This window comes from Pyrgilauda ruficollis, unplaced genomic scaffold (assembly GCF_017590135.1).
Source record: "Pyrgilauda ruficollis isolate IOZ18807 unplaced genomic scaffold, ASM1759013v1 scaffold5, whole genome shotgun sequence".
NCBI lineage: Eukaryota > Metazoa > Chordata > Aves > Passeriformes > Passeridae > Pyrgilauda > Pyrgilauda ruficollis.
Window position 1 is genome coordinate 15,524,564 of NW_024526599.1, and position 23,264 is coordinate 15,547,827.

At 37.8% G+C, this 23,264-nt stretch overlaps 1 protein-coding gene across 1 annotated transcript in view; it reads right to left on the bottom strand.

The window, feature by feature from the left end:
* The window catches only part of ACSL1 (acyl-CoA synthetase long chain family member 1), a 38,253-nt gene that overhangs the window by 1,730 nt on the left and 13,259 nt on the right, over positions 1–23,264 (bottom strand). Inside the window, exons 3-20 of the mRNA XM_041479797.1 lie at positions 21,159–21,273; positions 20,720–20,784; positions 19,399–19,500; positions 15,731–15,830; positions 15,389–15,567; positions 12,649–12,681; positions 12,420–12,471; positions 11,576–11,649; positions 10,741–10,818; positions 8,307–8,441; positions 6,564–6,698; positions 5,733–5,828; positions 4,639–4,711; positions 3,896–3,984; positions 1,397–1,513; positions 898–1,041; positions 273–374; positions 100–171 (exon numbers count right to left, since the gene is read on the bottom strand). Coding sequence (XP_041335731.1) covers positions 100–171; positions 273–374; positions 898–1,041; positions 1,397–1,513; positions 3,896–3,984; positions 4,639–4,711; positions 5,733–5,828; positions 6,564–6,698; positions 8,307–8,441; positions 10,741–10,818; positions 11,576–11,649; positions 12,420–12,471; positions 12,649–12,681; positions 15,389–15,567; positions 15,731–15,830; positions 19,399–19,500; positions 20,720–20,784; positions 21,159–21,273 — 1,761 coding nt within the window. The remainder of the gene's footprint in view (positions 1–99; positions 172–272; positions 375–897; positions 1,042–1,396; positions 1,514–3,895; positions 3,985–4,638; positions 4,712–5,732; positions 5,829–6,563; positions 6,699–8,306; positions 8,442–10,740; positions 10,819–11,575; positions 11,650–12,419; positions 12,472–12,648; positions 12,682–15,388; positions 15,568–15,730; positions 15,831–19,398; positions 19,501–20,719; positions 20,785–21,158; positions 21,274–23,264) is intronic.

A 23,264-nucleotide genomic window follows, 5' to 3' on the forward strand; every position in this document is an offset into this window, starting at 1 on the left:
AGTTTTCCAGACACAAATTAAAAGCAGTTTTTGGAGAATCAGATCGTATGGGTGTTGAAGTTTAAAGAATTAGGTATTTAGTTCTCATAAGCATCATACCTGTTCAAATGACTTCAAACCAGATTCTTTCCCAATTCTCACCATGTCCTCGAGAATATATTTTTTTACATCCTGTGGATACAGAAATACGTTGTATAGCTTCATGCTTTCATAAGCAGCAACTTGAAAAAGTTGATGCAGAACATCTAACTGTTCAGTCAGATATGCCTTACCTTGTTTCTGCATAGCTCTTGATAGGAGCCTTCAAATCCCTTTTTCTTGGCCCAGTTGTGCAGAGTGTCAGGATCAGGTACCACAACACCTACTAAGAAGGCCTAAAAAAAGAGAAAAAAGCTTGACAAAAATTCCTAAGTCAACAATTTAGTTCCTACACATTTCTTTGGGGAGCATTTCTGATCCTGCTGTAACGTCAGCAGCTTTCTCTGATGCCTACTTGAACACAAAGTGCAGTTCAGTTGAACTGAACTGAAAGAATTAAGACCCACATTTTTCCTCATACTTGAAAACCCCCAAGATAGCCAGGTTCTTTCTTGGTGTGTGTGGGTTTTTCTGTTTTGGTTTGTTTTTTGGGTTTTTCCCCACTGCACACTGTTAGCAATTTATATATAGTCATTAATATGCAAATTAGTCTGCTCCACTACCTGGTGTGAAACTAAATCCAGAAACATGCTATGTAACTGCTGGAATCCAATCAGAACCAAAATGCATAATGATAAAAGTTTACAATAAAACTTTAAATTTCAGTCCCGAAGTCTGGGGTGAAGGGAAAGAAGAAAGGAAGATTTTTCTGCAGTCTCCTTTTGCATAAATTTTTTAAATTAACTGAAAAATGCTTACCTGCAAGCTCTCTCCATGGACAAACACCTGTGCAACAGCTTCACATCTCAGATACACATTCTCTATTTTCTCTGGTGCTATGTACTCTCCCTGGGCTAGTTTAAATATGTGTTTTTTCCGGTCAATGATCTTCAATGTACCATTCTGTTGGCAGAAATGAGTTTCACTCAAGAGGAGGCACTTCAAGTGAAAAACCATTCTAACACACCTTATGCATGCCACACTGGCACAGTGAAACTGTGTTAGAGCCAGAGAACTGTCAAACTAGTGTTAGAAGAAAATAGGTTATGTATCCATCTAATCTAAACTGAGGAAAGCCTCAGCACTGGCAATACTTTTTTAGGCCCAGGCACACAGATTCAGTTACAACAGTGATTATACACAAATTCTTGTCTTTTACCTAACTATTTCTCTTCAATACCAAATGCTTTCTAATCTATTTATTAAATTTCTGCCAGTAACTATAAAAGTATCATTCCAGCTGTGTAAGTTAACTTACTGGTAGCCATTTCCCAATATCTCCTGTGTGAAGCCAGCCATCTTTGTCCAGAGCCTCCGCTGTTTTTTCTGGATCTTTCAAATAGCCACGAAACACATTTACCCCTTTAATACACACCTGAAAAGAGCCATTTGTTAATATATGCTACAGTGAAGGAAAGTTACCAATCACTACTATCAACAAATGCTTTGTCCAACGGTTCTTGATGCCCACTAAAAAGGCAAGAGGAAGTTTGTGTTTGTACCAGAACTTCAACCCATGGTTTTTGGAGACCTAATGTTTTCCATGGTATGAAACAGAATAAAAAGCAATTGGAAGGATCTAATCTCTTTCAGTCCAGCAGTAGTACTGCTACCCACTATGTGAATAACTGGAACCTATCAGAAGAAATTTGGTTTTATTCATGTGAAAAAATTCTGCCAGATGCAGAAGTACTATCTCTCAGTCTGGCAACATGTTCATTTCAGCTCTGGTAAACAGCAGAGGCATTGTGCTAAAACTAGTGGAGAAAAAAACAGTTGTATACCAAGATTTGTTGTCCAAAAATTAGGCTACAAGGAATTACTAATGTAGTTCAGCACTTGATTCTTGAAAAGCTTTCAGTGCCTACCCAGCATGCTGGTGAAATACAATACAATGAACATGAGATGTCAATAAGAGGGAGATCATGAGAGTATTAGTGAGGGTTCTCAAGACTTTATGGAGACAGTACCAAACTTGGGACCAAACTCAAGTAATATTTTGCCAAGGAAGTAATTTCTGTTCTAAAATAGACCTTATCTGGAAGGATACAAATAAAAGAGAACTCTACATGTTCCATTCAAGTCAAAGACAGGCCAATCAAACACTGATTTTTCACAACCCCTAAGATCACAGGAAGGCAGTAGGTGACAGCTTTTCCCAGTAGAGACAGCCAACTGCATCCTGCTAGTTGGCACTGAGACCTCATCTGCATATGCTGATATATACATCCTGCTAGTTGGCACTGAGACCTCATCTGCATATGCTCATATATAATTCTATTCACAAATTTCTTCTTCTTGACTGTCAAAAGTGAAAATCAAGGCTGACAGAGCAGAGAACATTGCAAGCTTACTCTCAGAGAAAGGGAATAGAAATATTCAACCCAGATGAAAAGCAGAAAATAAGGAAGAATATTTATTTGAAGCAAATGGATAAGGACAGCCCATTCAATAGCCAAGGGCTTTGAGTTCTGTGAAGCAAGTTAAAATACTTTTTTGTTATATTTAGAATAGTTTATACTGAGGAAGTTGGGCCTGAAAGACTAAGATGACACCTGATACATTAAGGGGCTACCATTTTTATTCAAGTCCAAAGTAATTCCTAATGCAGCAAATTTTCACATAAAGTGAAAGCAAAACACATTTAGGAGACTTTTAAAAACTATTTAACTGTTTCTCATTATAAGAATGAGAAAGAACATACTTCCTCAAGCTCTAAGAACATACTAAAAGTGAAGCAAAACGTGCTGATGAAGACTAAATATGGAGTCATATGCAAGACAGAAGAATTTTGACATTGTGCTTCACATGCAAGCAGTTTCCCACGATGAAGACCAACTAAATCCTTGACTATTTCTGGGAGTTAAAGCTCAAGGATTTGTTTCTAGTCTCATACAAATCACAAGCAAAACAAATATTATAAATCTTTTATAGCCACAAATTAGTTACTTGCTTAAGCTACTTTTAATTTCTCGCTCCCCCAGCTGCCCCCACAGCCTCTTGAAAGCACATGAAAGACACCACAGTTAATCTGCTTTTGAGGCTTTGGGAAAATAAATTACTACATGAACATCTGTTCAAAGTATATACAAAGTTAAATCTGTATGCACTTTACTTTGAAAAAATATTTTAGAAGACAGCATATAGCATCACATATAAAGCTAAGTCCTCAAAATGCAATTTGTAAAGCATATGTGTTCAGTTTGTGCAAGTTGTATAAAAAAGTTCAGATGCAGGCAGGCATCAGCAGGCAGGCAGATGCAGGCACAAATCAGCAACCTTCATGACACTTGATCTCCATTTCTCAGAAGTCCCAGCCACTTTAAATTATCTCATCTCACACATCACAAGCTGGGTAGCTGGCTGTATGCAACAGCTGTTCTCTGGCCTTTGGCAGTAGGGTGGGAGGGAAGCCTTCTGCCAGCATTCTGCTGAAGGCTAGCTGCAGTATGAGGTGGCCACACTTCCCAGCTATTCCACAGATGGAAGATGTTGCCTTGGTCATACAGCCTTATGTATGGTCATAAAACCATCTGTTAACCTGGGGGATAACATTGCTATGTAAGCTCTCTCTCCCCTCTCATACACTGTTTCCTGATTTGCTTCTGTGAATCATTAACTGGTATGGCATGCAGGCATCTTAGATTTTAGGTAGCAGGTCATGTTTAGCACTTTTACTAAACTCAGTTATTTCAGGAACAAAAAAAAATTTCCAAAATTTCCCAAGAGGCTCATTTGACTTTCTGAAATTACTTACCTCACCCTCTCCTTTGGCAGCCAAGTAATTCATTTCTTGTACATCAACAAGCTTGATGATATTGCATGGCATTGGTGCTCCAACATGACCTATTAAATAAAGTAACACTTCAATACCCTGACGCTTTTTAGTCAGATTCTGAAAAAAATAAGCTGCTTACACACTGAAGAAAGATAAACTGATTTCTGGTAGCTTAAACTTGCCAGAACTGAAACATTAAATTCTCAGATATCCCTAAGACTGTTACAAGCTGAACCATGTATTCAAGCTTGCTTTTTCTTATAATCAGGATCCTCACTCTACAGACATATTTAAGTAGCAGAAGTCCCATATAGTTTCCATCAGCAGTATTAGTTCAGTTAGGGAGCTGGAGATGCAACAGGTGAGAGAAGTGCAAACTCTTGATTCCATACACCAAAAAATGCCATTTGTACTTCCAGTACTGCCTTTATACACAGAAGATTTGTGTTTGACAGAAACTGCAAGGGTTAATACTATGACCTCCCTTCTCCAAAAGCTACTTCAACTTACAAGAACAAATCCTATTAGAAGTTTGAATTACTGAACATTCATAGCTATTTAGGGGTAGAAATGTCAAGGGATCTCTTCAAATTTTTTTATTTTGAAAACCAATCTTATCCTTCATGATAGGTCTTCTGAAGATTAAATAAAGTGATCAGGGACCTCTAAAAACTTCAGTAATCCTAAAATTTAACAGACAGGTAGACAGCTGAACATCATACCTGCAGTCCAGTCACCAGGCAATGACAGGGAGCATCCAGCTGTGCATTCAGTCTGTCCATAACCTTCATAGAACTAGAAGGTGAAATCAAAATATAATCTAAAGACCATTACTTTTCAACACAAAGTTTATTCATTAAAATGCAATTAACATTTGGTTTATTTTCTTCTTATTGTTTGAATTTGAGTGTACCAAAACCCTCAGCACCTTCTAAAAAACCCTGAAATACTAGTTTTATCACAATACATTTTTGAGTGCTAATATTCCACCTTCAGTTCCAATATTTACTCAAAAGTTTCACTCAGTTTCACATAGCATGTGACACTGTTTAGATTAAAACAGAAAAGAGCAGAAGGAGGAAGAAAGAAGTGAAGAACCATATTACTAGCAGTGACTTCATTCACATAATTTAAAAATAGGTTTGTCTGAGATAGCCAGAAATGGAATCCCTATGCCCCATGACAGCTCTGTGATTGCTATTCACAAGACAGGCTTCCCTTTTCTAAGCAAAATGCATTGTTACACAGCACATCACTGAAAAACTTCAGGAAATTATGGAAGCCTGATATTTTACATTATTTTTTCTATCCTTGAAATTTATTTAATTTCAACACATTTATTCTACTTTATGCCATTGCTATTCAAATTTTACCTCCAAAAGCATACACTTTGAAGAGGCTCTGATGATAAATGCAACATGTGCAATGTGATTCACCTCAGCCTCATTTTCAAAACAGCAACACTACAATATTACCACACTGATTATTAGATTTTCTATAGTAGTTACAAATACTTCTGTAAGCAAGGCAAACTCCAGAAAATTAAATAAAGTAGGTAATTTATTCCTTACTGCAGCCCATGAAAAAAATCTTTCCTCCAAAACAGGTAAGCTGATTACTTCAGTTAAAAGACTTTGGGATGAATACAGAAATTTCAAGGGATTGAGAGAAACTCAGGAAAAGAGCATGCACTTGTATCATCTCCAAGAATACTAGAAAGAGTTATCCACATAATCAGACTGCTAGAAAAGCTCTAACAAAGCTAGAGCCAGCTGTTAAAATATTCAGGGTTTAGGACTAAGGCCAGGCAACTCACCTGACAGCCAAGAGCTGTCCTCAGGAAGGTCAGTACACTTGCAGACACGGGTGCTGCTCCTGTGACCATCAGCTTTACTCTTCCTCCCAAACTTGCCTACAACAGACACAAGATACTGTGGACACCAAAAGCATTTTAGAAATATTTCCAGAGTCATCTTTTATGACACCCTTTAGCCACTGTTCACCTACAGTGCCACCCACAAATATTAGAGAGTAAAAGTTTCATCTGCTATTGTAAGGTGTTTTTCTTGCAGTGTTTCTAGTCTCGTTAATGGCTGGAAGATACAGAATCTCATACAGTTTCTGCACATGGTGTCACTGCAATGCAGACTCTGCAAAAAAGGGCTTAAGCCATGGCTTTACAGTGATGGCTTTATAGTTAACTGCCTTGTATCAGTTTCTCATACATCCTGAATGCTACAAAAAGCAGCAACATAGGCATGTTGTACAGACAAGGTTAAGGCCATAGCAAGTGAGTGTCAGATTATAATAGCAGACATGACTTAGTAGTGACCAACAGGGAGAAGACAGTGGGGGCTACAGGTGGCACTGTGTCATACTTAGCATTCTTCCTTCAGAAGGACAATGTTTGCTTTCAAAGTGGTAAGAGAAGCACCAGACTGTTTCAGAGTGACTTCCTTAATACAGTTAGCTGATACTATGACAACTAAGGGAACTGAAAGAATGAGGTTGTAAATAAAAAGACAGCTCTGATTTTTACTCTGAGTAGCGAGGTAGTTTTAACTCTGCAAAAAAGCCATACCAGATTTTACCTATTCATATGAAATCCAACAATTGCAAAGTAGAACTTAGAGGCTTTCAAGCATACCTGTATTTTACGGAAGATGACTTTATCCCAGAAACTGTTATTTCGAACTATACCACTTCTGAGTTCTGCTTCTTTCCTCTTGGAAGCAAAGTCCAGCAGCCACCTCTTTAATGAGGAATCTGCCTGCCCAAAAATCTATTAAGAAAGATGAACTACAGTTAGAATTCTCATAGACTACCATTCCCTTTTTCTTACATAGGCATGCATAGACACTCTTAACAATGAAAACCAAATTAATTAAAACAACCTTTATTGATAGGCATCTTAATTCTAGTAAGAAATACTTGTGAATTTTTATTTTGACCTCAGTTCAAGAGTTGAAATCAGCACTTATCTAATTCTTGATAGCCATCAAACTGTGATGCTGTTTCAATGCATAATTTCTTCACTAAAATGTATGAATGAAAATGAATGGTTTACTTCTCTATTCTAGTATCATCAAAATTCAAATTGAGCATAATCCTCAGCATTTTCTGAAAAGAACCCTATCATAATACATAATATAAAACATGGTGTTGTGAGGAGACACAGGTCACTTCAGAAACACCAAATGGAGATCTATCTTGCATATACAAATTTGCACTTTAGATCACTTTTCAAAGGCTCCTTCTAGTTGTTCTTAGGAAGCCAGAGAGCAGGCACAACAGCAATCCCCAAAAAACATTAGTACATTCATTTGGAAAGAGGAAGACTCAGCATTATGACTGAAAGCATGCAGACTGCAGCATTATGCCGCCCTGCTATGCCAATTCCCCAACCTGCTGGCTTCACATGCTAGGTTACTGCAAGGGTGGGTGAGGTTGAAATGGTGGAAGCCTCAGGGCACCAGACTAAAGCAGCAAGAGGAAATCATGAGGACAAAGCCTCAAGCTTTGATTGCGCTTCCAAAATTCCAGTAGAGAATGTGTGAGCAGAATAAGGAGCTACATTTTAAGTACTAAAAGCTAATCTCAGGTTTTCCTCCCCTCCAGATGGATTCCAGTTGCACCATTTGTTCCTGAGCCAAGCAGAACCTTGTGTTACTTGGTGTTTCTCTAGCCTCACAATCAGAGAAATTTCCTGGCTAAGAGCATAGACAGCTCTGCCACTTCTTTAGCAGTCATAGGATTTATTATATCCTTTAGCTCCCCTGCCTGTAGCCTAAAAGGAGTCAGCCATCCATATGCAAAAGGCCAATTAAAATATGAAGCTCAGGAATGAATCCACTTTCAAATTCCCATCTCAGTTAACTGTGAGCAGGCAAGCAGCATACACAGGAGACTGAGGCTACAGCCACGTTCTCCCCAGCACTACCAACTGGCTGGTTTACAGTTCTCCCAGCTAGAACACACTCTTGCTGCCATGTAGGAAATTTTCATGTGTCATGCTAACATAGGCAAACACCTGACCTTGCTTTGCAAATTCCACTCCATGAGTCAGATGCTAAAAGCGTGGCATGCAGATGCCAAGCCCCATTTTCATGTTGTAGACTAGACTTAAGTAACTTGCTCAGAGCAAAACACTAAGTCTTTAATCAAGATAGAGAGAATCAAGTCCCCTGGTCAGACTTTTTAACACTAGTATTTGTTGCCTGAAAGTGTTTTAATGCAACTAGTACTATTCCCTGCACTTTCAGCTCTCTAAGAGATGCACACATTTGTTAGCATGCCAATTTAATATCCCAGACACAGCAGTTACTCCTACTCTGGCAGCACAAGCTTCATGGAATCTCTTAAAAGCCTGCAGTCATGCCTGTAGACTTACCTTGTCAAACATTCTGTTCAACAGTCTTGGTACTACAGGAAATACAGTTGGCTGCAGTGTTTTTAGGTCATCCATGAGTAGTCTGATATCCCCTTGAAAGAATCCTATCCGGGCTCCATGGCACAGAACCACACACTGTTAAAAAAAAGTAAACATTCTGAAAATGCAGGAGGTACAATGTGTTCCAGCCCTCTATGTATGACAGTCCTATGCAGTGTAGATTGACCTTAAATCCTCTCAACTTCTGGACTAGTTTTGCAGCATTCTCACACTAAGATGGCACTAGAAAGATCAAGTAGCAAGACACATCTGGTGTACACAAACCACACTTTGAAGCTTAGCACAAAAGCCTCTATCCAAAAAGGACAGTTGGTCAAATAAGGTAATGCCAGTGACTCAAGAGCTAGCAAAAGACTGAAAAGGATAACTTCTCCATCTGAAATACTTAGCAAGCTTATTTAAAATGATTAGATTTGTCTCCTGACAAACAAGTTTTTTTATACCTAGAAATTCTGCATTTATAGTCCACACATACTATCTACTAGTCCAGTGAGGATTTCTGCCTACTTGCTACTTAATTTCCAATCCTTGTGCTCTGGTTTTCCTTCTCATTTCACAGGACTGATGTGAGCAGAGGACTTGTTCTTAGGTGATCAAGATGCTCTTCAGAAGAGTCTAGCAGAGCCAGAGCTTATTTCTGTATCACTTACAGACCTACATAAAGGTAGGCAGACTTAATCCTGTTGTGTTCAATATTTTCTGTCTAGAAGCTAGAAGACTAGAAGCTTCACCACCTACCTTACACACCTCACTTCACTTTTCTATTTTTTTTTAGTGTTTAACATCTCTCATCTCCCTTGTGTTTATACCTATCTGCTTTTATTTCTTCTGCTTCCTCTAACACCTGCTCCTTCATTCCCTACTATCCATCCTCTTATTTACTGCATGAGACATGCTAAAGTGTCACTTTCCACCTCTATCTATATTTTGCCACAATCTGCTAAAAAAGCAAATATATCAGTCCATATGGACTCAGCAGCAACTGCCTTTATTAAGTAGGAACATACTTGTCAAGCCAAGTTCCTTGACCCTCTAACTTCCATATGATGCCAAAACCAAGGAAACATCAACTTTAAAACAGGACTGTAAAGACTGATCACAGAGCCTGTGTTCATATCTACCCCAAACAGCAAGAAACCTTTCCTACTCTCTACCAATAATGTCTTGGTTAGTTTCCTTATGTAGCTATGCCACCTATTTTGTACAGGCCTCAACCAGCAGAGGTATACTGCAATCCAAACACTCTTAATTTTCTCTTTGAAAATGAAAGTTCCTCTCCTCTTTCTACTGCGTAATCAAGAGCAGAGCTGTTTGTATGTTCTGGTGCAAGACAGGGGAACAAAACAGACACTGAGGTGTAACTGATATCAAGGTGACCAGGAAGAAGTGCTGAATGCCCAAAGGCACCTGTAGACCTCAGCTGTGTACTGTTCCAAATCTCTGTACACACACACACATATACACAAATAGAATCATTTTTGCATATATATACACACACAGACTTTCAGTTGAAAACTTAGGATTCCTAATGGAAGTTATACAACAATTTCTAGCTTCATATGCATTTTTCATGCTTGCATGGATGCTCCCTCTATAAACCTTCAACATATGTACCTGCAATCTCACCTGAGGAAGAGGTGTTAATTCAACTTCAATAAGTGCAGTAATTAATACATTAACTTCTTACATACTGTAGAGGCACAACAGTAGAGGAGTTGCATCCATTCAATAATGCATACATAGCACCCAAAATGAACCCAGAGGTCTTCAAGACTGCCGGTGTTAAGACAACCACGGCCCTTCCATTCTCCAAATTAAGCCTCCGATTTTAATATATGGTAAAACAAGTGATCTAAGAGAACTTCAAAGTTTGTCACTGAAATGGCTTTAAAAGCCACTTCCATTTCCTGGAAGAAAATTCCCCTAAAACAAAATCCCTTCTTTCCCGAAATTTCTTGGATGCAATGGTGAGTTTAACTTAAAATTAGTTTTGCATAAGCAAACAGGATGCTTCCTTATAAAATAATTTTTTGAAGTTTGCAAACTAAAGAATGGCATTGGATTTTTAATAATGCACTAATTATACTGGAGAGAATTTCTAGGCAGTGTACATGCACTAAGGGATTGCCTCATGTTCTAGTAAACCAGTTTCTAATCAACCCTAGCTCTAAGGTTAATGTTTATATTTTGGCATGAAAACCAGTTTTCTAGAGCTCACTACATACTGTTTATGGAACACTGCTTTCCTGAACATTATTTCAAGCTTTCACACACATTTACAAGAGTCAGGAAGGAAGAGCATATTTCACACCTGGATGCATTCTGTAAGAAAAGTAAGCTTCTCAGTAATTTAGTATAACAAACAGATGCTTACCTCAACTATTCTCTCAAACATATGAGCCAGGGGCAGGAATGATATCAGAACATCATCAGAAGAAGGAACAAATGATTTCTGAAAGTATTAGCAAAAGTTTAATTCTCATTGAGTCTGTTTTGCCTAACTTAAACACAACAGTAAAATCTAGCATCTAAACTCTAGAGCACAGCCCCTGCTTTAGTTTTGCTTGTAATGAAGCTGCATTGTCTTTCTTTCATTAAAGACTTCAGCAATGACTTGCTAGCAGGAGTAAAGAAACACAGCAGAAACAATCTTTTAGAGTTGAGTACAGGGACCAGATTATTACAACTTATTCACAGAATTCTGAAAATAAATAAATCCTGATATAAACCACAGAGTTCCATTACATATACTGGGAGGGTAGGGGGACAATAGAGGTTAGAATAGCATTGGTTTGAAAAAATATACTTTAATGTAAGATTAGAAAGTTGGTTTACCTGATTTAGCCTAAGGTTAATATCAAAAGTACCTTACATGAGCTAATTGTGAGGCCAGTTGCTTAATTTAGAAACAGTACTCCTTGCACTAATGAGAAACACTAAGTCCATGACAGAATGTAATCTACATTCACATCAGGATCATTTTATCACTTTGGTTACATCAGAACAGATTGGAGATCTGTTGGGTTCTTGACCCTGACAGAATAACCAGTAAACATTGACTTCTGACTAGAGGGCACAGAATGCTGTCAAGTTACATTTTCACTTGGATCTTACTAAAGCTTAAGACCAAAGTTAGACTTCAGTGTTTGTTTTAGTCATGAGATTATTTCCCTCCAAGCAAGTCCACAATGTTTATCTTTTCAGTTTACCTCTGTAGTTTTCATAAAAGCTGAAGCATTGCTGACTATGTTTTGATGAGTGATCATAGCTCCTTTAGGGTTTCCTAAGGAAGAAGGACATCAGGATTCAACAGTGAAATTCAGATCCTTGAAGTCAGGTAGCAGTGGCAAAACTAATGTGACAGCATTGTTTGATATTAATACATTTCTTTGTGTATCAAATAAAACACTGTCAAGAACAGTTGGCAACAGTTACGTAATCAGTTTATGATGAAGTCTTATAAGTTTTTAAGGAGCCCAAAGCTTTAAAAAAAACTCCATATTTTTGGATATGTTTCTCATTCAAAATTCAACTCTTCTGTGAAGATGCAGCTACCAAAATCCTGATTAACTTCTGTTCACACCTGTTTTAAAAAATATAACTTGCTGCTGTATTCTTTCCTTATGCTCCATGACAGTGGGTATGAACTTCACAAATGTCAAGTGAGTGACACCTAGACAGTCTGTTTTGGTCTTACAGCAAGGTTCTTAGACCTATGGAACAATTTTGCTGATAAAGTACAAAAAAAAGACCACGGAAGAATTGATAGTCTGAAATCTGATGCAGAGCCCTTATTATTATGTAAATACAAATTCATTATTTGTTTCCAAGCCCAAAAACATAACACCTCCACCCCTGACACTGCAACTCTGTATTAATAAACAGGAAAAACAAAAATCCAAGGGAATTTTACTGCAACACTACCCCAGCTACTACTTGCCAGAAAGGTGCAGCAGCAGGGGGAAATCTTGGGCGGGAAAAAAAGTAGGAGGGCTTCTGAATTAATTTTGCACATACAGAATAATAAATCCCATATAATGTAATGAGGTGTACCTGTTGTTCCACTGGTGAAACAGATGACTGCTAGATCTTCTGGCTTTGGAGGCTATGAGAATTAAGAAAGTATTAGTATGGTTAAGACAGCAAGGGAAAATATTTTCCTGGACAAAACATCAGGGTACTAGTGTTATTTCTGAGCTATGGGAGATAGGGAGATTTGCTAGTTTGAGCTAAAGAATGCTAACCAGCTTCACATTGTCACTTGAACCAATTTTATACTTACCATAGGTTTTTGCCTGTGTGCTCTTCCTAGCTCCTACAGAAAGGAGAAGAGAAAAAGTGTAGACATAAACATGTAGCTTTCTTGCTTTAAATTTATCAAACATTACTAAATACTATAATACTTCATTATTTAGACACTCTGTTAAGGCATTTTAACTTGTTTAGCAACCCAGTGCAGCAATCCCTGTCCATAGCTGGAGGGTGGACAGAAACCAGATGATCTTTAAGGTTCCTTCCAACCCAAGCCATTCTGTGATTCTCTGGTTAATGTAAGGGTAATAAAAGCTTTAAAGCACATTTCAAAAATACACAGAATAACTACCATGCTCTACAAATACAAAAATGATAATTTACCTTAAACTTACAGGGCTTTTCTCCAGCTAATAAACTAGAAGTCACTCCCTAGGGAAGCTCAACAATAAGACAACAGACAATCCTACACCTCATGCAGAAGATGTGCCACCAACAATTATTGGTTAAATGAAGGAAGATTCATCTCAGCAAGCACCTCCAAGGAAGACTGAGTTTCATTGCTGGTTTGAACTCCTTCTATACAGGAGAAGCTCTCATCCATAACCCTTCTTCCTCCTTAGTTACTCAGACCTGACCACTAATGTTAGGGTTCTTTAGGCAGAAGGGAAAGAATACCAAAACGATCCTTTTACCACCAAGGATATTGCGAGTAAGAGGAAATATTTGCAAACCAATGTTCAGTATCTATGAGCTTTAAAGTTTCAAACCAAGGCTTACTACTGTCATGCCTATTTAAAACTGGAAACAATACTAGTTAAAAAGGACCTCCTGTTAAGTGTATCTTTGGAAGCACCCTTTGAGGACAGACATGAAATTCACCACTGCCTTTACATTCCAAGTACGCAATAGCATATGCATTCCTTTGAACCCTAGACTTCTTCAGTATAATGTACCTCTTAGATTTACCCAAGGAGGTTTAAGATAAAGGGAATGTCTGGAAACACAGTTAACATTCCCATACCTGTAGGCTTGCCTTTCTGAAAGGGTGCATTATGCAAAGATTTACCACTATGGCAACATAGCTGTCTGCTCAAAACAGCACCTCCACTTCACGTACCACCGACAAGCTCAGTACCTCTCTACAACCTTCTCTGAGTAAAATCTGGGATTTACTGAATACACAGCTAATGTCTACAGACACTTGTTTTGATCACTTCCTGTTAAACAGCCATTTATTTACTCAGCTACAAGTAGCCACATGATACATATAGATATTGGGCATCAGAAACTAAGCTGAAAGCTTCTAGGGCATACACAGAGGAACAGTTCACAAAACTCATGCACAGCTGAGCAATAAGCTCAAGCCAGAAATCCAGAAAACAACTACTCAAAGCTAGAAATAGTCATTCTAGTCTAAGCTCCTAAACAGCTCATAGTTACCTTTCAGGAGACACCATAAGTCTCTAGCCCCTTAAAAAAAAGTAACAAAACTTTCTTGTTCACTGAAGGACTATTACAATTATTTAAGTTTGCCTCTAACTTCTCATCAGAGATTTAAACAAAAGGCTCTTGGAACACCTATTACTTAACACTTGATGTTTGCATTAATGAAATAAGAGCTATATAGTACTACTGAACATCACTACTTAAGCATACAAACATCTTTTGTAAAGACAACATTTACCCTCAGTTTTGTTTTTCCGTAGCCAAAAGATCCAGTGGAAAGCATCTTCCTCTGTCCAAAACTGCAGTTCAACTCAAGCAAAGAAACTCATTCTAGTCTAACAACTTACAGTTGGGCCACTTTTTCTATGTTTAACTCAACCCTTTGGTCAGTGAACTGTAAGCTATTTAACTCTAGCCCTACTTCACATTTTTAGCCCCATTTTAACCTGACACTCTTACTGAGGCCAGTTTGCCAGTCAATCTTTTGAAAGAAGGTGTGCTGACATTTTTTACCAGAAGGTGGCCCTATTAACACAGCTGTCTTAACTGCTATGAAAACAAGTTCAGTGAAATGAGGCATTTTGTACCAGTTACTGACACCTGCACAAGACAAGTACATTTATCTGGACATAGTCCAAGTCTAGTCAGCCAAGCCTTCCATCAGTGCTACATGCAGCTAAAAGCAAGCTAAACCCAATTTCATAATCTCAGAGCAAAGATGTACTTCATGCAATTTGATCCTGGAAGAGGGCTCTCCAAGTCAGTCAAGTTATGAAATAAACTTGCATAAGAGCTACACAGACAAAAACTACAAGCAAAACCAAGACTTGACATCAGGTGGTTAATTAAAGTGATTGCTACTTCCAAAGCCTGAAAGCTCATTCCCCTGTATCACCATAACCTTATCCTGTAAGAGGCTGACTGACATGTTCCTTCTCCTCAGGAAACACCTTGTAGATTCAGTGTACAGGGAAAAGTGCCATTTTTCACAAGACAAAACCTACACAGGCTCTTCTTGAAGTAAGAATTTCTGAAATATCAGTCACAGTATATAATTATCACATTATGCTTCACATGGGCAAGCCTTAACACTCAGATCTAGTGTTCAATCTTGGACTATATTAATAAGCGTTCATGTTGTCATCTTGGTATATCCACTTCTTTACTTTGAGCATTGTGAAATACCATTAGCAAGTTGTTTTCCTCCTATTATTTTTTATATTTTTGTGTAAACTTCAATCCAAGAGATAGTTAAGGATTTTGAAACTAATCCATGGCAAGTAATCGGGATTAAAGCAGTTAAGCAGGTTAGGCCTTCTTACCTCTATTTCTCTCATGCTGAAGACTTCCACACCACATTTTTTACCACGCTCCACAAGATCCACACCAAAAGAATCCATGATAACAATGGTGTTGAGTATTGGAGTTTCTCCCTTTTCCACACTGGCTAGCAGAACTCTGGCCTTGTCAGGTTTGTCACAGAAAACCAATGACAAGTCAGCTGATGAAAAAGAACTATATTATCAACATGACAAGTTCAGTTTAGACTAGATCCATACTTCAGTATGTTGCAATAGAAGGCTTTTCTGAAGAAGGCTACAGTTCTGCCCTCGCTCAGCTCTGCCACCATATATTCAGTTGCTGAGCTACTGCAAGTGTCCTACCTCTGTTCACAATGTATGTAATAGCTTCAGCTCCCAGTGTATCATAGAGTGGCACCACCACCATGGAGAATGCATAGCATGCCTGTTCAATGATGACCCACTGCACAAAGAGAAGAGATGAAAGTCACTATGTTGTGCTTATTGTAACAGACCTCCAAGAAAGATTAATTTTTAAAATCTAACAAGGAAGCTAATAGGACACAGCTCACATGGACAAGTCTTTTAAGAAAGTGGCAGTTTGTATTGTTTTTTCTCTTTGAAGACATACTCTATTTTTATCTGTGGAAGGAAGAAAAAAATCCCCAAATAATAAAAAGCTATAGGGAAGAATCTAATAAAATTCAACCCTATCCCTAAAAGTAATATTAAGTACTTTTGAAAAAAGCAGTTAACGTTAACTGTCTCCTTAGTTTACCTACTAACAGACTTTGAGCAAGAGTACAGTCCTTTTTATTGGTTTTATGTTATTGAGGTAGGCAAAGCTTTCAATTTTCCTTATTACCATGAATCAGTGAAGGACTCACTTATGTCTTGACCACACGTTAAATTTATATACACACAGTATTGCTATCCCTACATTATATACATCTCATTTGATGGTCAGACATGTGACACATGCAATTAAAGTAAAAGTCCTTTGGAGAGTCAGCCCCAGAAAGTTTCTCAGCATTTCTCAAGACTAACCATTCTTCTTTATAGGAAGACTCCTATTAAAAAATCCAATTACATCCCTGCAAGCTGCAGTAAGAAGGATTTACCTGCTAATGAGTATAGTACTCAATAAATGAATATTGCAGCCTTATAATGTGTTATGTGAGTTGTGCTTTACAGCCGACCTATTTTAATCCAAAGTATCATCAAGGTAAGACAGTAATGCAATTCTTTTTTTCTGAGAGTAACTCTTGGGTGTAGTTAGTAACCAACTAGCTACACCAAAATGCAGAATAGCATGCAACTTCTCAAATAAGAGCCTCCAGACATATGAAGAGGCAAATACAACTGGAACATTTCTGATTTTCCCATCAAAGATTGACAAAAATTCTCAGTACCTTTAGTCAGTCCAAATGACAGGAACAAAACAGCATGCATCTTTAAAGACTTAGCAGAACTTACAATTCAACAAGACTTGCACTAACAAGGGTGTTTCCTTTCCCCTCTCTCAAACTGTTACACTTTCCAGGGCTTTTCAGGACAAGCAGCTACCTCACCCCCACATGATGACAAGTTAAACATGATTCAGCTGATTATTCCATAAAATATCTAACAGAGACTATGTTAAAGTTGCCAAATCTCAGTTTTACAAACTGTTTATTACAGGCCAGTTTCCCAAAGTACTCTATTGATTCAGATAGCCTTAAACACAGGAAATTTCTGACAGCATTCATGCAATGGGCAAGTTGTACACCTCTTGTCCAAAAAGACCTCTTATAAAACTAGTGCAAGGCCAGCTAACAGGTAACTAGACTTTCATGAAGACATTACACATACTTGTACGTCTAAGCAGGCACATTTATAATAGCCATGAAAGGGTCCACTGAATAGTTCTTGCTAAACATATCCTCCAGGATATGCAACAAGGGAGCAGCTGTGCTGCTGTTCAGCAGCCAGAAGTTTAGATTTTAATAGGGTGGGGTCTACTACAAAGACTTCAGAAGCTGCACACAGCCATAAAAGCTTCCTGTTGCAGCCTCCAACAACTCCTGCAATCATTCTCAACAGTACAGCCAGCAACTTTATTTTCTGGGCTACCAAGCCACTTTTTTCCATTTTGCATCTAAAATTATGAGTAAACGTAAATATCAAAACATGACACTTGAGTTCTCTCAAAGCCCAAGCAAGCAACTAGTACTAATATAGACAGTCAGACTTTTAGTTTCTTTTCTCACATGGTTCTGATCTTCTGTTAGGGAAAACCATACTTCATTGTTTTGTTTTCTCTCAATCCAAAACAAACCTCCCACTTCCAGAAGAGATGACTCTTCCCAGAACTCAAAGAAAGTAATACTTTTATTTACAAATCCAAGTTTTGTTTTTGCTAGGATTTTCCCCATTAGGGGATTTCCCCAGCAGTTGTTCCCTGAAATAACAAATGTGAATAACTTCACACAAAAAAATATCTGCACATATACTCCTGTCTGGATTAGTGATTATGACTGGGATGTCACAACACCCATCCAGTAGTTTTGAGCAGGGAAAATCCTAGATTTAAAATTGCTGGTTAAAAAAAAAATCTTTTCATCTCATTCCTGAACCAACTCAAAGCAATACAACTTAAGCATTTTATTTCTGTGATCCAAGAGCAAAACTCCATGCTCTCCTTCAGAAATTCTCTAACCCAGCAGAGACCATGCACACTTAGATCTACAGAGAAACAATTCAAATTGGCACAACAAAAACATGTCTCCCTTTTTTACTTCCAGTTCACCATGTTGTATGCACAGGAAGCTGAATGGTAGAGTCTGTAGCTCCATGCCATTTAACAGCTTCCTAACTGAATATATTCCAGCCTTCTTTATTACAGAAATATCTACAGCTGTTAGAAATAGAATTCCATCAGGAAAACCCAAGAGCTCAGGAGTTTCTTAGGTTATAACCTGAGAGAGAAAGAAGGAAGCCACAGTTACTTGTCATACAGCTTGCCTTTTATTGACAGCAAGAGACCAAGACAGAGAACTTCTAACCCTGTCAGAACTGTGGATGTCCTTTGATAATGGCAAACACAAACAGGAGTGTTTAATCAAGAGGGACAGCATCCTTTTGATAAAGGGTAAGAACTAATACCCTGTTTTAATATAGGTTTACACTGAACTCGCTCAGTGAAGCAAGTACTAGCTCAAACTACCAAACACAAACCTAGGTTAGAGAAATTCAGTCCTATAAAAGAGATTTAATAAACAAATCTAGAGAATATATACTTACTGAATATTTCATAATGTTTTTAGAAAGGGCAATCTAGAACCACTTTATGGGTTAAAATGGATAGGCACTATTAACCTAAATATCCCCATGGTTGTCTCAGGTGATTTTTAATTGTGCTACTTTCAGTCTTTCTACCCATTTTTATTAAATTAATTTCCCATTTTTGCCTTCAGCAGTAGCTTTCCCCTCCCAGAATCTTTGTGCCCAGGGCCCCTGGAAGAAACAGAATTACCACCTTAACACATTTTTGTCCAAATATTTAATCACTAAGTGTTCCTTGATGTTTTAAAAGTTTAAACACCTCCTTGTGACTTCCTACCACTCTCAACTATCTAGGTTCTCCAATGTTACTTTTTAAGAGAAACCAAGTAGTGTTCACATACACTAAGAAGCACATCCACTTCCTATTAAACAAGCCACCTCTATAACATGGAAACAACATAATTAGTTAAGTTCTTCTGAATTCCCTGATTTTTTCTGCTCTCCAGCCTTCTGCATTCTACAGGAAAAAAACAAAAAAACCCAACCAAAATACAACAATATATGCATTAACCATTGTATCAACTACCAGTTTTGGTTCTTAGCTAAAAGGTGCCATGTCTATGGCTCATGGGTCTACAATATCAGTCTTTAGGCTTTTCCTGACACCAAATGGGCTCTCAGTAGGGAAATACACTGCCAAGAGATAAAGGAGGAGGCCATTTTAGTAATGGCCAGACCATAAATACATAAAATGTTAGTTTAATTACCTCAGGTCTGTTTTGCGAAAAGATTCCTATATACTGAACATGAGATGGTTTAAAGCCTCGGTGGAGTAATGCAGAGCCCACATACTCAGCTCTGTCTGAAACCTGGAAGCAAAAAAAAGAGGAAGAACAAAAAAAGTAAAAAAGTAAGGGCAAGCTCATAATTGCTAACTCTCTTCAACAATTATTAATTGGTATGAATGAGAGAGAAGTTTTTTAGGATATTTTGGATGCCCTCTAGGAATGATAACCTAAATATTGCAGTGCCATTACATGGCACTGATTATAATTATTACACAATATGCAGCACTTGATCCAATCAGACTTGAAACTGTTAAGTATAAGTTTAGAAGTTCAGCACACAAACACAGAAAAGACTGTTTTGCTGCATCTGTGTTAAACCCAAGAAGTGACCCTGGAACAATTAAACATAATATTTCTGTTTAATCACAGGCATTAAATACATCCTCCTTTTACTTCATTCAGTGCCTATGGGAATAGCATTTCTCCCTTCAAAAAAAATAGAACAAGGAGGCAAAACCCACTTAGTTCTATTAACAAAGCTTAGGAAGGCAATTTTCTAAATTCTTTTTGTATAGCACATGACTTGAAACCACGTTACTCGCATGACCTCAAAAGCAAAGCTTTAATAAAACAGGTTGCGCCTAACAGATTCACAGCAGAGTCACCTTGGGAAAAAAGTGAGCTCTGTTACACACAGAAGGTGTTTAATGACCTTAACAGTATGCAATAGGCAAGGTTTATGCAAATTTGAAGACCAACTGATTAAATCAGGAACAACCCAAGTGCACACAGCTGTTAACAGAGATTTGCATACAGGTATTTTCAGGGATGAAGAAGCAGCATGCTGCTAGTTCAAAGCATATCTGCTAGCACCCTATACAGCCTCATTCGGACTAGGCAGACAAGGCATCAGGAAGCCCAAACAACACCTGTAGACAGAACTTCTAGTGTAAAGTGAGCCTCTTGGAAGCAAGCACAGTCTGAGCCCCGGAACATTACTTCAAAGCTGCTGCTTCACCCAAGTTCTAAACAATTCAGCATTGAGATGCCAAGATAGCAGTTTTATTTCAGAATTTTTTGGAGTTCATAAAACAAGTGCAGGAGGTGCTCTTCTTTCTCTCCTTTGCACATATTTAAGGCTGTTCCTTTAAGACACTGTAATAGGAACTAGAATCTTTCTGCAATATTCTGCTACCACTTTAAAACATATAAATAACTCAAATTTGTTATATCACATTACTGGATGTTATATCAATGGTCTCAGCAAGCAAAAAGCAAGTCTAGCAGTAAGATTACTTACCTCTTTATAAGAGATCCATTCATATGGCTGGTTTGGTTTTCTAAAACCAAGACATGGACCATTATCTAAAAAAAAAAAAAACCAATAGTTACTCAAAATTCAACCCAACTCCTCTGTCCTGACACCACTCTTGGTGTTAAGCCCCTAGATTCTCAGCAGACACTTTCAGATGACAAATGGGTTTTTTCAAGGGTGCAGGGAAGGAAGCTGAGAAAGGACAGAGGCAACAAAGTCAGTATCGGCCAAGGAATGCAGCACTGACTCTATTTACAGAAATCTGTTCACAAAATAGCAGTTGAATTTGTCCTCAAGAAAGTTCACATCCAGTACATTCATCATATTGCTATACAGAGACCCCCTATGCCCAGCTGCATTTCAAAAGACTTCAAATACATAGTTCCTGACATATTTAAAATATTATCTTTAATTTTAGACTTACTTGATACTTGTAAACCCCTTTGGAAAATATCATAAACTGTTCTCACATCATCATAGTAGTACGACAACAGTTCATCGCTGTTGAGAAGCGAGGACCTTCGAGCATGCTCACCGCCCTAAGGAAAGCAATTTGAAAGGTCAGAAACCCTTGTTGGCTTGAAGGAATATTCTTCTTGAGAGAACTTGAGAACTATGCAAGGTTTTCCAGGATATGGTTTCAAGAGTCAAACTGCTCCCTACATTACCCAAAACCTGCCAGGCAAAGTCTTATTCCTCAGCTACCTATGATAGCACAGAACAAATGAGAACAGTAAAGTCTAACAAGGGGCATTTTGTCAAAAACATTTTCTTGAGAAATATTTTACTCTACTAGTGCAGTATAGACCATAATTAATTTCATCCAGCTTCCTAAATCCAGCCTCAGAGCAGTCTAGACAGAATATTAGTGGTGCAATCCCAATATATTTTTCTAATTAAGATGACAGAACGTAATCACACTTCAATATGTCGTTTCAAACCTTAAATTATTTTAAGCATGGTCACCAATACACTGAACAAGTGTTCTCATAAGCAAAATATTTTGCTCCAGATAGAGCCCTTTAATCCAATTAAAAGTTGTATCTTACAAAAAAGGTTTTCCTCCTGATTTATTTAAGTACAGTCAAGACAATACTATCTTGAAAATTGAAATCACCTTTTTTTTCAGCTGTTGAGCACTTAGAAGTTAAAACTGGAAGTCAATATAAAGATCTAATAATTCAGCTATAACAATGCCTTTTTTAGAGTGACTGATTAAATAACCTCATTTTATAGAGAGCAATCAAGTTTCATAAACTACAATTATGCAATTACTATTAGGCCACAGTTGTTAATTAGTCCTGTTATGATGAGAGATACCTACAAGCAAGTTTTCATCAGGAACAACCCAGCTAGTTAAACAGAGGGTCTTGAGTAAACACTGCATAAGATTTTCTCTATCAGCATAATCAATTTCTGGCTCTTTCAGAAAGTCAAACCCTAGATAATTCAGGCACAGATTTAGTTAGTCTATCCTCCACAACTAAAATCTGTTCATATGTAGTCACAGGTTCTTCTCCTGTTCTCAAAGTATCCTGGAAGACCAGACATCCCCTGTTCATGTACAAGCTACATAAATACAGGTTTGTGTACAGAAGATGTCATATTACCCACGTCTATAGAAATCAGCTAGCACATAAAAGGCACAGAGAGGAAAAGAATATTTTCACACTAAAACAAGCCTAACTTGTTTTAGCAAAACAGTATGAGTAATGCAGTGCTTGCCACTCCTTTGACAGTAAGCAGAAACGTACACTGTGAACATGACCCAGAACAAGTTAATGAGTGGCTTACCTCTAAAAATTTGTAACATTAGAAATTCAAGAGTACACTTGCTCTCAGACCAATATCTACTCTACAGGAAATTAACAGATCACTAGTACATGTCTCTGCCTGGAAAGAAAAGCAAGACTGCTTGCTTTATTTCACTGGGTTCTCAGATCTTGGATAATCAAGGTCATCGTATAGATTTTCCCAGTGTTGCCACTCTGGAGCTAATCTAAGAAAGATCACACAATGTAGCTTGTTACCATGGCCACGGGTAACATCAACAAGTGCAGTGTATCACATGTACCACGTCTGACGTGCTATAATTCCTACATCAGGTGAAATACAATAGCTTAAGCCATTCCTCAGCAAGAGTCAAGAAGTATTTGTTTCTCCTCATGTGGGCTACTACTGTTTTGTTTACATGCCCTATTCCACAGCACCACAAAAGCAATTTTTTCAGGGCCTGAGGCACTAACCAAATTTAAAGATAAGTTATCAGACAGTACACTGCTTAGATACAAGACTGATGGCACTGTCCTTCTGAGAACAGAGAAACTCTTAACAGTCTGCTGTTGTAAAGTTCCCATTGGTTCTTTTAAGCTTTCAGTAAGGGGAAAACAAACAACTTTCAGTTTTACTTACTTTGTTCTTTTCCCTATAGTAAAGTAGAATTAATTGGATTTTCAACAGTCTTAGAATAAAAGTTTTTCAGAAAAACACCCAGCTCTTTGTGTGACGGCCATAAGGAGTTCAACATTAT